At 40.9% G+C, this 12463-nt stretch overlaps 1 protein-coding gene across 1 annotated transcript; it reads right to left on the reverse strand.

Annotated features, from left to right (window-relative positions):
- Positions 1–1458: 1458 nt before the first annotated feature.
- Positions 1459–12006, reverse strand: MRPL28 (mitochondrial ribosomal protein L28). The gene is made up of 5 exons (XM_018566789.1): positions 11695–12006; positions 10149–10301; positions 6107–6241; positions 2131–2217; positions 1459–1617 (listed from the first exon to the last, which is right to left on the reverse strand). Exons 1-5 carry the CDS (start codon positions 11980–11982, stop codon positions 1519–1521), a joined length of 762 nt encoding a protein of 253 aa, XP_018422291.1. The 5' UTR covers positions 11983–12006; the 3' UTR covers positions 1459–1518.
- Positions 12007–12463: the final 457 nt, after the last annotated feature.

The following is a 12463-nucleotide window of genomic DNA, read 5'->3' on the forward strand; positions in this document are numbered from 1 at the left end:
GACATGCTACATATCTTCTAGTCACTGCCAGACCCTGTTGACTCTTTGACACAGGTCCACAAGATCGTCCAAAAAATTACTGACTGACCCTTTCCAATGGAACATGAAAACACAGCACCTCTGAAGGCATTTAAAAAAAATATATATCAGTTATAATACATTTGGTTAACGCAGCACGCTCCTGCACTCCAGCACTATGGAAGTCCTCTTTCCCTCTATCCAAAGAGCAATGGCTCCACCGAGTTGAATATATTAAACTAATGGAAATCCTGACTAGCTTTTTTCAAGGGTGCGAACGCCAAGATTACAAACCACTTGGATCTACTGGATAGCCTTCTCCTTCACTGGAGGAATACAAACACTTACCCTTTAATCCCGCTTTGTCTAATTATGCCTGGCTGCCTTCCACACTAAGCAGCACCTGAAATCGACTTCCATTCCCTTTCTTATCATCACTACTTTTATACTTCTTCCTGCCCTCTCTCTGCTTCCTCCAGCCAGGGCCGGATTCCCGGCAAGCACGATCTCGGGGCGGCACAGGTTTGAATCACCCGACAAACCGGAACATGGAGTTCCGGTCGCCCGGCGGTAATTTACTTTCTACATTTAGCCCTGCTTTGCACAAGCAGGACTAAAATGTAGAATAGGCGAAATCACTTGTTTCTTTACAAGTGTTCTCGGCGATGTCGCCGAGAACACTTGTAAAAAAAACCCGGCCTTGGGGCGGCAGGGAGGGTAAATCCGGTTCTGCCCCCAGTCCAAACTTACCTGCTCTCCCTCTAATTTTTCTCCACTTAAGATGGGTGTTCTGGCTATCTCCTGGTGCATTCCCCTTTCCTTTCCTACTACCTCTTCCCCCCCCCGGGCTTCCCTTGATTGTACCCCTCCCTTATGACTCTCCCATAACCAGGCCGACCAGTAGGATCATCCCCTGTCGCCTTATTTATCCTGGTTACACTTTAGTGGTCAACTCCATCTACATCTTGCTATGTTATAGTTGTGTTAGACAGACGTAAACAGATACCACTGTTTACTGTTGGAAAATCTTTGTACCACCCAGTTTCTATCACAAGAGCTAGAGTTACTTATAGACATTATACTTGCTGTACATTGTATTATTTCCTGATGATTTCTATAAAAAACAAAACAGAGGGGGGAAAAAAAAGCATCCAACCCCCTAGGACACTAGCAAATAACTGATGGGTAGGGGTGGGGTTATACAGGGGGCCGATATTCAACTCTCCTGAAAGCTGCAGTAAAACCAGACTGTTTTAGAATTGTTGTTTCCCTCAATGCACAAGAAAGAAATATCAGTTTTGGATGGACAGTCCCTTTAATGGTTATTCCCATGAGTAAAAAGACAAGTAAACTACTATCAAAAGGTTTTTAATCTTTGTTTTAAATTAAACTATACACAAGCATGTGTATATAATATATATATTCTAGATCTCCGTGGTGGGATCCTTTTAGGCCATATATCTTCCAAACATGGGTAACGATTTGTGACTGAAGATATCCTTAAGAACGGTCCTCTATGACTGCTGGTTCTTCCAGTTTCTTTGCTGCTAATGTATTAATAAGTTCATTTACAGCAGTTTTAAAAACAGGAGTGGGGTCCTAAAAGAAATAACAGGTCAGGTTACAGTTATAGCATGTCATTACCTCACTTGTAGCATTCACATTACCAAGTAAAACAATGAATAAATCAAATTTAAAAAAAATATACTTTAAGTTAATGTATAAGGCTACGTATGGGCAAGATAAAAAGAAAATGCATCAGGTACAAAAAATGCCTGTTGATCCTGCCAGAAATTTAGTGAGCTTGTAACTGCCTGTTTAAGCTGAGAACAGTGCCTCTCTTACCTTTGAAAGCCCAAGCTGTGTTATAAGCCCTGCACTTCCTGTGAGATATAGAATTGCCCTTCCCCCCCACCCCCACATTATAAAGAAGAGACGGGAGGTGTTCTGTAGTTCTAATGCACAGTAAGTGTGTTACTGGCAGGATCAAGGTGAAAATAGAGGAAAAGGAATCCTGGAAAAAAAATGCTGCGATACATTTAAGAACTGGTAAGTTGCAATACATTACATTGTGTTCTTCAATAGATAAACAATAAATTAATAAACTGGTACCTTCTTTTCTAGAAGTCTTTGTTTTTCCACAGCTTCTTCTAAAGTTAAGCCAACCCACTCTGCTTCTTCAAATGGAATCGCAAATGTCTGATGGGAATGGATTGCAGAGTTGTTAATGTCAAAATAAAACATACAGCAGCAAAATGAAACTACTCTGGACTAGCAGAACTGGGTTAGCAGACTTTAAAAGACAATGTCTGTTTTTTTAATTCTTCCACTGCCTCTCCTAAACTACTGATCTCCAGGTTGCCTCTGTATTGTGACCTGCATATTAACCTTTCATCTCCCTTATCCTGCACATTAACCCCTTCATCTTCATTCTGCCACTGTATGTGATCTATAATTTAACCCCTTTCCCTCCTGATCCTTCTGTGTATGACTTGATGTGCTGGATCTAGTTCTGCCAACTGCCTATGCCTGGGGTGCAAACGGCAGACAAAGCCAGATAAATTAAGTTCTTCTCAAGAATCCTTTCTACCTCTCTTGCTGCGGCAAGACTTCTGGTTCCTCCCTGATGGTTGGTGTCCACTACTGTTGTGCCATTGTCTGACTGGACCCTGGTCGGATAACTCGGCAGTAAGTTTCATGTTATAGGAACAACCTAATTACTCAGAGCTTCAGAATATAGATTGGGAGCCAGGATTCCTTTGGTGTCCCAAGTCCTCGGCACCAGTAAGGTGTCTAGAACTCCCCCTAAGCCTGTCAAGCTGGCATCCATTGTGATGATTCAACAATTCCAGAACTGTGTCATCTCCAAGCTGACTTATGAACGTTTAGGATCCAACTAGTTATCAGCATGTCATCCAGATATTCCACAATGGAAATACCCTGGGAGTATATCAAGGCTGGTACAGGGGCCAAACCCTTGGTGAATATTTAAGGTGCAGAGGATAGGCAGAATGGCAAGGCAACAAACTGGAAGTGCTGGGGACCCACAGCAAAGCAAAGGAAGTGCTGATGAGCTGGACAAATGGGGATATCCAACTATGGATCCTTTATGTCCACAGAGGCCGGAAAGTATCCCTTATAGAAGGAGGCTATAAAACAAACCTAGTGGATTCCATGCAGAATTTTTGAACTTGAATAAAGACTTTTAGGCGAGAGATCTAATATGGGAAGGATTGCCCCTTTTGGTTTGGAAACTAAACAATTTGGTAAAATGTGAAAAAAAAGTAGAACCCCTGAAACCTTTCTACAGTAGCAACTGGGGCAATAACCCTATGATCTAGAAGACTTGCAAGGGAGAGCGTAATTCTAGCTTGCAGCCCGTGGAAACCACCTCCCGTACCCAGGCATCTGAGATGCAGTCTGTCCAGTATCACAAAGGCTAACAGACATCAACCCATTTTGGGAAGTGGGGGGCTACCCTTCATGCCAAAGAGTAAATATAATTGGGCTTTTGGGATTTGAAAGCCCAAGGATTGTGGCTGCACTGGTTACTCAGTTTGGGTCTGGCTTTTGAGGTTTGAGGCCTGGGAGTAATGAAAGGAACAAACGTAGGCAGCAGCATAACCCAATAATCTCCGAATCCTTTATATGTCAATGAATGAAAAAGAAAAAAGTTTTAGCTATACCTTAACATCTGAACATTACTGATTGTTGTAGGAAACACAATATTGTTCTCAGAAATATGGTAAAGCTGTGACTGAGAATTGGTTAGCAAGTTAAACCCCCAAACACTAAAATGCCCATTTGCAATAAACTGTAATCAAGATACGAGTTGGGTAATACAACAGACTGTATGGGTTCATCAGTTATGCATGCAGCTCCTGATTAAAAGCATGTCAGGGCTGGATTGTTTAATGCAATAAGCACATACATTTCTGTACCAGTGAGATCAAATCATTTTATGTTTTCTAAACATACTAAACACTGGAATAATAAATTCAATTACAACTATTCTTCTTAAATTTAAGGATTCTTCCAAAACAGCTGCAAATAGGTCAATTTTCAGATGCAAAACATTTAGTTTTCTGCATGCCCCTTTGTGAAAACTGAGAAGCCAACATATTCTTATACAAGGACTCGTAATCCGCTGAAATGAAAATCAGATTATTTCACTTGTCAAGAGAGATTTGTATTGTTGTGGAAATTTTGATTAGGTTGTGTTTTTAGTATATTCTAATATTGTCATCATGTCTCTCAGTGTCAGGTTTGCTGGGCTACGCTCGATTGGAACGTGACCCGGATTAATCAGCCACTAGGGTAAACCATTGGAGTAGATATCTTCCTCTTGTGGATGTGGAGACGCGGCCGCTGTGCGCAGAGGTCTCCGCCGGCGAATGGTCCACATGCTATGCGCTGGGTTGTTGGCCCGGGGGAGATTGATGTGCGTGGCAGAGCAGTGTCCTCTTAACGAGTGTATGGATGCCGGCGAGGGCCCCTGCGTGGATGCATTTGTTTTGAGGACGCGGTATCATTTTAGATACATGCGTTTGTATCCTTTTTGGTGCGTCTGATCAACGCGCTGGAAATAATATGGCGTTGTCCCTGCAGATAAGCTCGCATTCATGAGAACCGTAGTATAATTTCTATTGGGCATTGTTTACTGAGCAATGCTGGATAAGGTTCGCTCCAGTGGTAACGGGAGATTATGTGTGTGGGTCTGGGAAGATGGCGACGTCCATGGGCAAGCATGCTGCTGTTGCACATGGTTTAATTCTGTGCACACCACTTCTGCTCGGACACAAACATATACTCCCCTTTCTATTGTATACATGTGTTTCATTGGCTGACTCTGTTATGTTGATGTATGGAGGAAGCGATTGGCTGTTGGGGCCGCCCCTTCCTGTTGTTACCCCTTTGTTGCTATTTAAATAAACGGAGCTAGTGGTCAAGACACAGAAACTCGAGCTTGAAGCAACACTTTGTCTTGACTCTACATGGCAATACAGAAGCACTCCCCTTCCTTGTACAAAAGAGCTATTACGTGCTTTTAAGCGCGACGGAATTGTTTGTGCTTGGCGCACTTTGATGCTGAAAGTGCACCTTTTAGCGCGGCGTGAATTTGTGCGCTCAGCGCAAGTGAATTTCCATAACAGTATAAAGCTCCTCTATACAAATTTTTGTTCATCAAATACTCGCAAGAGAAATATTACCGTAGTAAATTCACGTAGAAATCCCTAAACAATCATAAAAAAGGTGTTAATGATGAATGGACAGACTGTAAATCAACCCAAAATTGATTAACTGAAACAGAGGGAATAAAACCGAGGAAGGGACAACCACACTTAAAAGGTGAGTTTGAAGAAGATGTGTGGGATTCAAATCTCACACTACGGCAAAACTGAGAACAGCAACAAGATACAAGGGGAGTAACCTGAATCAGCAAGGTCTTTCCCAAGCAGATTTCTAATTCAGACAGGTGTTTCCAGATGTGCTGTGCAAGTCCATATGCTGCAAAAGCATAAGCAAAACAACAAACCTGGCTACAGAAACTGAGTGCAGGAGATAATATAAATCAGACTTGGTTCCCTTTGAGACCAGAAGAAGCCCAGCGTTGATATCTGTTCAAACATGACAGAAACCTCCAGGACCCTGATATACCCATCTACAGTTAAAAAATATGCAGGGCTCTTTGAGGTAGATACCAACACCACTGAGCCAGTCTGGGACTACTGTAGAGACAGGAGGAAGTAAGAAAGCCACAGCCTGCAGTGAACTACAAGTTCTCCAAGAAGCTTGAAACAACCTACCATGGGAGTACTTTTAAAAACTGCTGCTGAATTAAAAGTAAAGGGTAGTCACATATTAGTTTCAGTTTCATGACCTTGATTTTCTTGATTAATAACAAAAAAAATGTTTAATTGTATTACGTGTGGAAGCATTCCTGAACTATAGCAATTTGGTCTAAACTTTTGCACAATACTGCGTGTAGTATTTGAGATATAAACACAAGCTCACATTACAATATTGGGAAAAATGGAATGCGCTCTCTAAATTCCAAACATAATAAAAAAAATATTTAAGAACAAACCTTGTACTTGTTATAAATCTGTAGTCTTTTTGTTTGATCATTGGGATGAAGATTTGGGTCCTTTGTAGCAAGACGCATTAGCATAGCTCTTTTAAGATCCATTCCTAATTTGGAACTTAAATCCATCTGTGGAGTCTAAACACATTAAGGAAAACATCAAAGCACATACAATTAACAATTAGGGGTTACATAGGAAACATTAATCCTTAAACTACAGGTTTAAGTTAGTTTTACTATCTATACACAAATATGGACAGTGTATTTAAATTATATACACTGAGTGGCCAGATTATTATGACACCTGACGTTTGTAGGCAAATTAGCTATCATTTGGCGCTGAAGTTGCTAGAGGGCCAGACCATTATAAATAGGGAAGCAGGTTGTTTACCACGACAGTAGAAGTGATTTCTTTCTGAAGATATGGGTAAACAACGCGATTTAGCAGCCTTTGAACGTGGGATGATTGTTGGCGCGGAGCCATGGAGCGAGTATCAGCAAAACAGCAGAATTCATTAAATGTTCAAGAGTAGCTGTTGTTAAAGTGTTTAAAGACTGGACTGTCAGCCGAAAATCTGGGTCTGAACGTGCGAATTGTGGCCGTCAGCGACTAGTCAATGTTAGGGCAGAACGAAGAGTGGCAAGACTGGTACAAACGTCTCCAATTCGCACAGGAACATTCGATTCGTGGTCCGATGAATCACGTTTCCAGTTGCATCATGCAGATGGCAGAGTGAGAATTTGGCAGGAACAGCATGAAAGCATGCACCCCACATGCATGAGTACAACCCTTCAAGCTGGTGGAGGCGGTGTTATGGTTTGGGGCATGTTTTCCTGGCATGATTTGGGCCCTTTAATTCGTGTGGAAGAACGTCTGAATAGCACAACATACCAAAGTATCGTTGCTGATCAAGTTCATCCTATCATGTTGATGGCGTATCCCAATGGAGATGGATTCTTCCAACAAGACTGGAATGCCACGGTGCTCGTATTGTGCAGGAGTGCAGGAGTGGTTTCAAGAACATGAGGGAGACTTTACCTTGCTTAGGTGGCCCCCACAATCACCAGATCTCAATCCAATTGAGCATTTGTAGGACAAAGTTGAAAGAGCCATCAGGCAGCTGGTTCCACAACCATCAAATCTCACAGAACTGGACAGTGCTATTCATCAGGCATGGTGTCAGATTCCTCGCATCACCTTTCAACATCTCGTGGAGTCAATGCCAAGAAGAATCGCCGCAGTATTGAAGGCTAAAGGTGGCCCAACGAAGTACTGATGGGGTGGTCATAATAATCTGGCCACTCAGTGTATATAGGTTGAAAAAAAAAGTCCATCGAGTCCAACAATTAGAGGTATGAAAAAAAATGTTTTAAAAAGGAAAAGCTTAAACAGTACGCTATGCCCACAATTACCCACTGTAATTGTAAGGGAAGGCAAAAAAAAAACCCTATAAAAGCATGGTTTAATTTGCTCCAACAGGGGGAAAAAAAATCCTTCCTGATCCCATAAGGTAAGCAGGTATTCCCTGGATCAACAATCTCTGGAGCGTAATATATACAGTATCTCACAGAAATGAGTACACCCTCGTTATACATTAATGGCTGCGTGTTGTTATTTTGAGGGGACAGCAAATGTACACTTATATACAAGCTGTACATTCACTACTTTACATTGTAGCAAAGTGCTACAAAGTACTTCTGTGATATACTGTATATGTATATGAACTGCGCTGAAAAGCAGGCTAACAGCTACAAGGCACTGGAATGTACACCCACTGTGAGTGTTTATGCATGAAAAAATAAATAACTGAATGTGCCGAGCTACAACAATGAGCAATACAAAAAAACAATAAAAGAATCTGTGACTCAAACAAATGTCAGTGAATAGATAATAAATAAGTCTATAAATGTTCAGAACTCTGAAGATATGTCCATATATAAACAGCAATAGTGATGTTCCTTCACCAAATGCACCACACCAGATATAGGGTGCTCACCTTATTGATAGACCCCAACAAAAGGTGAAATCAGGCAATTCCCTTCTTAACCAGGGGAGGGAACCCTTGACTTCAATCGCTCACAGATGTCCTCCAATAATGTAATTAAACCAGCAGACAGATCTGTATAAAAGGTGGCCATACACTGCACGACTCTCGTACGAGAATCGCGGGAAATGCCGCGATCGTACGATAATCGCGCAGTGTATGGAAGGCGTGCGACCATTTCTACTGTACGGTTGCACGACTTTTGCATTTAGAGCATGTTGGAAAACCAGCCGAGAATCGTACGATTTTCGGCTGGTTTTTAGCCTGATCGAGAGATAACTGCCGAACGGGCACACTGCCCGCTCAGCATTGCAGTCATCAGAAGCCCGCCCCTCAGGTGGGCGGGCTTGCGATGATCGCAAGTACGATCCGCCTGTCCAAAATGGGCAGATTGTACGTTTTTTTTAAGTACTTTACAACCCTCGCAAGACAAAAAAGTCTTGCGAGGGTTGTAAAGTGTATGGCCACCTTAAAAAGGTGCCCATACACTGTACGATTATCGTACGAGAATCGCGGGAAATCCAGCGATCGCACGATAATCGCAAAGTGTATGGAAGGCGTGCGACCGTTTCTACTGTACGGTCGCACAAAAATCTTGCGATGGTTGTAAGGTGTATGGGCACCTTAAAGCTGGCCACACAACTTGCAACCATCGCAAGACTTTTGTCTTGCGATGGTTGTAAGGTAATTTAAAAAAACTTCCAATTTGCCCATCTTGGACAGGCAGATCGTACTTGCGATAATCGCAAGCCCTCCCCGCTGAGGGGCGGGCTTCCGATGACCGCAATTCTGAACGTGCAGTGTTCTCTTGTGCACACCGGCCCGTGCGGCATTTATCTCACGATCATGCTACGATCGTGCGACCGTACAGTAGAAACGGTGGCCCGCCTTCTACACACCTTACGATAATCGTACGATCGTGGGATTTCCTGCGATTATTGTACGATTATCGCAAGGTGTGTGGGCACCTTAAAGCTGCCCATTAACCTTGCGATCATCAGACGAAAATTTTTGTCCGATGATCGAACTGTCGTACAGTTTTCGTAGGGGGGCCCATCCTGCCCCGACCATCGCACAGTTCAATCAGCAGTAATTTCAAAAAAGCACCTGGACGAATTGCGGTAATCGACCGCACGTATTTTCGTTTGCCCTTGAGCAGTGTAAATCGTACAAATTTTGACGTATGGAAACGCCCACCAACCTTGCGAAAATCGACCGAAGTTTCCTAACCTGCTGGTTAGTCAAAAGTCGAACTATTGTACAGTATTCGCGGTTGTACACTGCCCATCAACCTTACGAATATCGGCCGAAAACGCGATCGCATATGAAAATCGGCTAATATTCGTAAGGTGTATGGACAGCTTAACACTTCTTTAGTGGGGACACAACTAGAGCTGCAGCTAACGATTATTTTCAAAATCGATTAGTTAGCCGATTATTAAGAACCAGGATCGCGTTATAGAAAAAGAGAAAGCAAACACAATAGCACGTACCATCCAGAGTATGATTTATTAGTAGTTTCAAATGACCACGGCCGTAATGATCAATGTGACGTCAGATGCTCGGCCCTACACGCGTTACATCCAGCGTGGCTGTCAGGGATGAGGTGATTTGATCATTTGAAACTCTTGCATAAACTCCTAAGAGAGATTCCATGCTGTGTTACCACTGCTTATGCGAGTCATTTTCTTGTAATAAATCATACTCTGGATGGTACGCACTATGGTGTTTGCTTTCTTTTTTTCGATAACACGATCCTGGTATTGGCCTACAGTTCGATAAAGATCGGAGGTTATCGTTTTTCCCACTAAAGAAGCGTTATACAGATCCAATGAGATTGATATGTGATTAACACAATTTTATTGCAATAACAAAACTATTTTAAAAAATAATGAAAAATAGTCTATTTTTCAACAAAACGTTTGCACGTGTATTTAATTTTCTAAATAAATTACTGAACAATATGTACATGCATGCTGTATGAATTCTCATTTTCATACCTGGAGGATATAGAAATCAAATCCATAGGCAGCATCAATAAGATCCAAAGTTCTCATTGTAACCTTTATGGAAAAGGTTTTGTCTAGTATTTCACTGTACAGCTGACGAATGAAGAGCTGAGGCTTCCATGTAACCTTTAATCTGGTTGAGAGCTACAAAGTAGAATAAAATAGTTACTTCATGTGGCCTGCCTGTGATTTTCACTGCCGATTACGGTTTCCAACAATACAAGTATTCCATCTGATCTGAATTACATAGAAACATTTTAAAAGGGAAAAAGGTTTATATATTTTAAAATGACATTTCAAGTAAAGTGTAGAAAACATGTGAAAAGAAGTCCAGATCTTATATTTAATACTTCATATTTACACTACTAAGAAAAATAAAAAATATACAAAACTGTTATACATTCTTTACCTATAAGCGGTAACCCATTACTTTTGCATGAAGAATCATCTATTTTATACACACTGGATACAAACCCTGCACTGAAGAAAATTATGACAAATATGCCTGCCTCCACAGGGCAGCCTAGCTGTCACCCTAGGCTACACTCCTGATTTGAACTGCAAACACATCCCCCTCTTTATTACATAGGGTGAAGCAATTTTGTAGTTCACTAAAAATAGCTGGGAAGGCCAATAACATAACGTTTGAGATCTCAGAAAGTTACAAGGACTCTGGATTTCTATCAGGATCAACTAGTATATTTATGTACTTACAGAAAATGTACTTAGCCTAAAACAAGAAAACTAATGCAGCCACCACATACAAAGACTGGTAAGCTTTGATATATATACTTTATTCATATAAAATGCTTTCTGTCAGCATTAGAACACAGTGGTTGTTTAAACCCTTTGTGATGGAAGACGTACACTATACACTACTGTCACTAAGTGCCCAAATGTCTGCTCACAAAGGATCAGTGTCACTAAGGTTATGATTGGCTGTTCCAAAGTTTGGAGCAGCCAAATAATAACCGAAAATGAATCAATGAAATTATCAAGCAGTCATAGTGAGATCTATTCACAATGACTGCTCGATATCATTAAAAATAAAAGTGTAAAATAAAAAATAAAAGTGTCAAGAAATCAAAATTAACAAACAAAAACATTTTTTTTTCTCTACATACTATCAATTTTATAAAAATTAACCCCTTTTAGTTTTAGGCTGAGAAGTACAGAAAATGTATAAAATCCTAGGGATGTGAGGTGCTCTCAAATAAAGGACAAATAAATGAATTTATTTTAATGCGTGTTTTTTTTTAGCTGTGCTAGTTTTCTAAAAAATTATAATAATCAAAACTGTGGAGAAAAAAAAAAGTGTTCTCTTTACGTTTTTTTACTTTTTTAATTTTATTCGGTGAGGAGCTAGGCACACATATGCGATATAAATATATAGCCCCTATCTGTCCTCTAAAAAACAATATATAATATGTGTGGGTGTACTTCGTAAGAAAGTACATCACTGCAGTCATTAACGAACAGAAACGAAAAACAAAGCTCAGTCATGAAGTGGTTCAAGTCACAGAATTAAATAGTTTACCTTGTCATTATTGGCATAACGATAGCCCATGACCCAACCTTCTCCACCCCAAAGTCCATCGCTGGCTTCCGGAGGAAAGTATGGAGGTATTGGAACATCAGCAACACGTTCTCGCTGTCCTGTTTTTGGATTTGCCCTGTATTTCAGTCCATGTGGTTTCCAATGTACTGGAGTGGGCTTCTCTTTATCATTCAGGGATTTCAGATAATGAGGAGGCAGACGTGCATAAATACCTTCCTTTAACTTCAGGGATTTCCAGATGGCAGGTGGGAATTTATGCAGTGGCATCACGTGATGAGCTAAAAAGACAAGATGACACATAGATTAAAAAGACATAAGGCAACCTGAGCAATAAAAATAGACTCCATGACCACCAGGAGGGACAGGAAACAGTAGTTAAAGCTTGGAAGGACCTGCATAGTAAACGTACTAAACAAGTCTACATAATTGATTGGTTTGTGGTGTATGATAGATAGATAGATAGATAGATAGATAGATAGATAGATAGATAGATAGATAGATAGATAGATAGATAGATAGATAGATTAGATAGATAGATTAGATAGATAGATCTAGCACCCTACAGTCTGAATGTAATACTACCAGCCAAACAGTACACTGAAACTGAATGCAAAACACCATCATTTTACTTACATTAAAGGAGCATTATGAGGCGAGTGATTTTTACTCAGCCTTATAATCTGAGCCGACCTACGACAATGAGACTGTCACAGGTCGGCTCAGTAGGTCGGGAAGTGAGCGAACACAT

The sequence above is a fragment of the Nanorana parkeri genome, unplaced genomic scaffold (assembly GCF_000935625.1).
Source record: "Nanorana parkeri isolate BGI_ZX_2015 unplaced genomic scaffold, ASM93562v1 scaffold975, whole genome shotgun sequence".
In the NCBI taxonomy this organism is placed as follows: Eukaryota; Metazoa; Chordata; class Amphibia; order Anura; family Dicroglossidae; genus Nanorana; species Nanorana parkeri.

What these genes read in the sequence shown, in the direction of transcription:
- MRPL28 (XM_018566789.1), bottom strand. Translation starts at nt 11,982, where the DNA reads ATGCCACTGCATAAATTCCCACCTGCCATCTGGAAATCCCTGAAGTTA. An exon ending in GTTATGCCAATAATGACAAG is followed by an intron (nt 10,302 to 11,694) that starts GTAAACTATTTA and finishes TCTACTTTGTAG; the next exon opens with CTCTCAACCAGATTAAAGGT. An exon ending in AGATTTATAACAAGTACAAG is followed by an intron (nt 2,218 to 6,106) that starts GTTTGTTCTTAA and finishes CATTCCCATCAG; the next exon opens with ACATTTGCGATTCCATTTGA.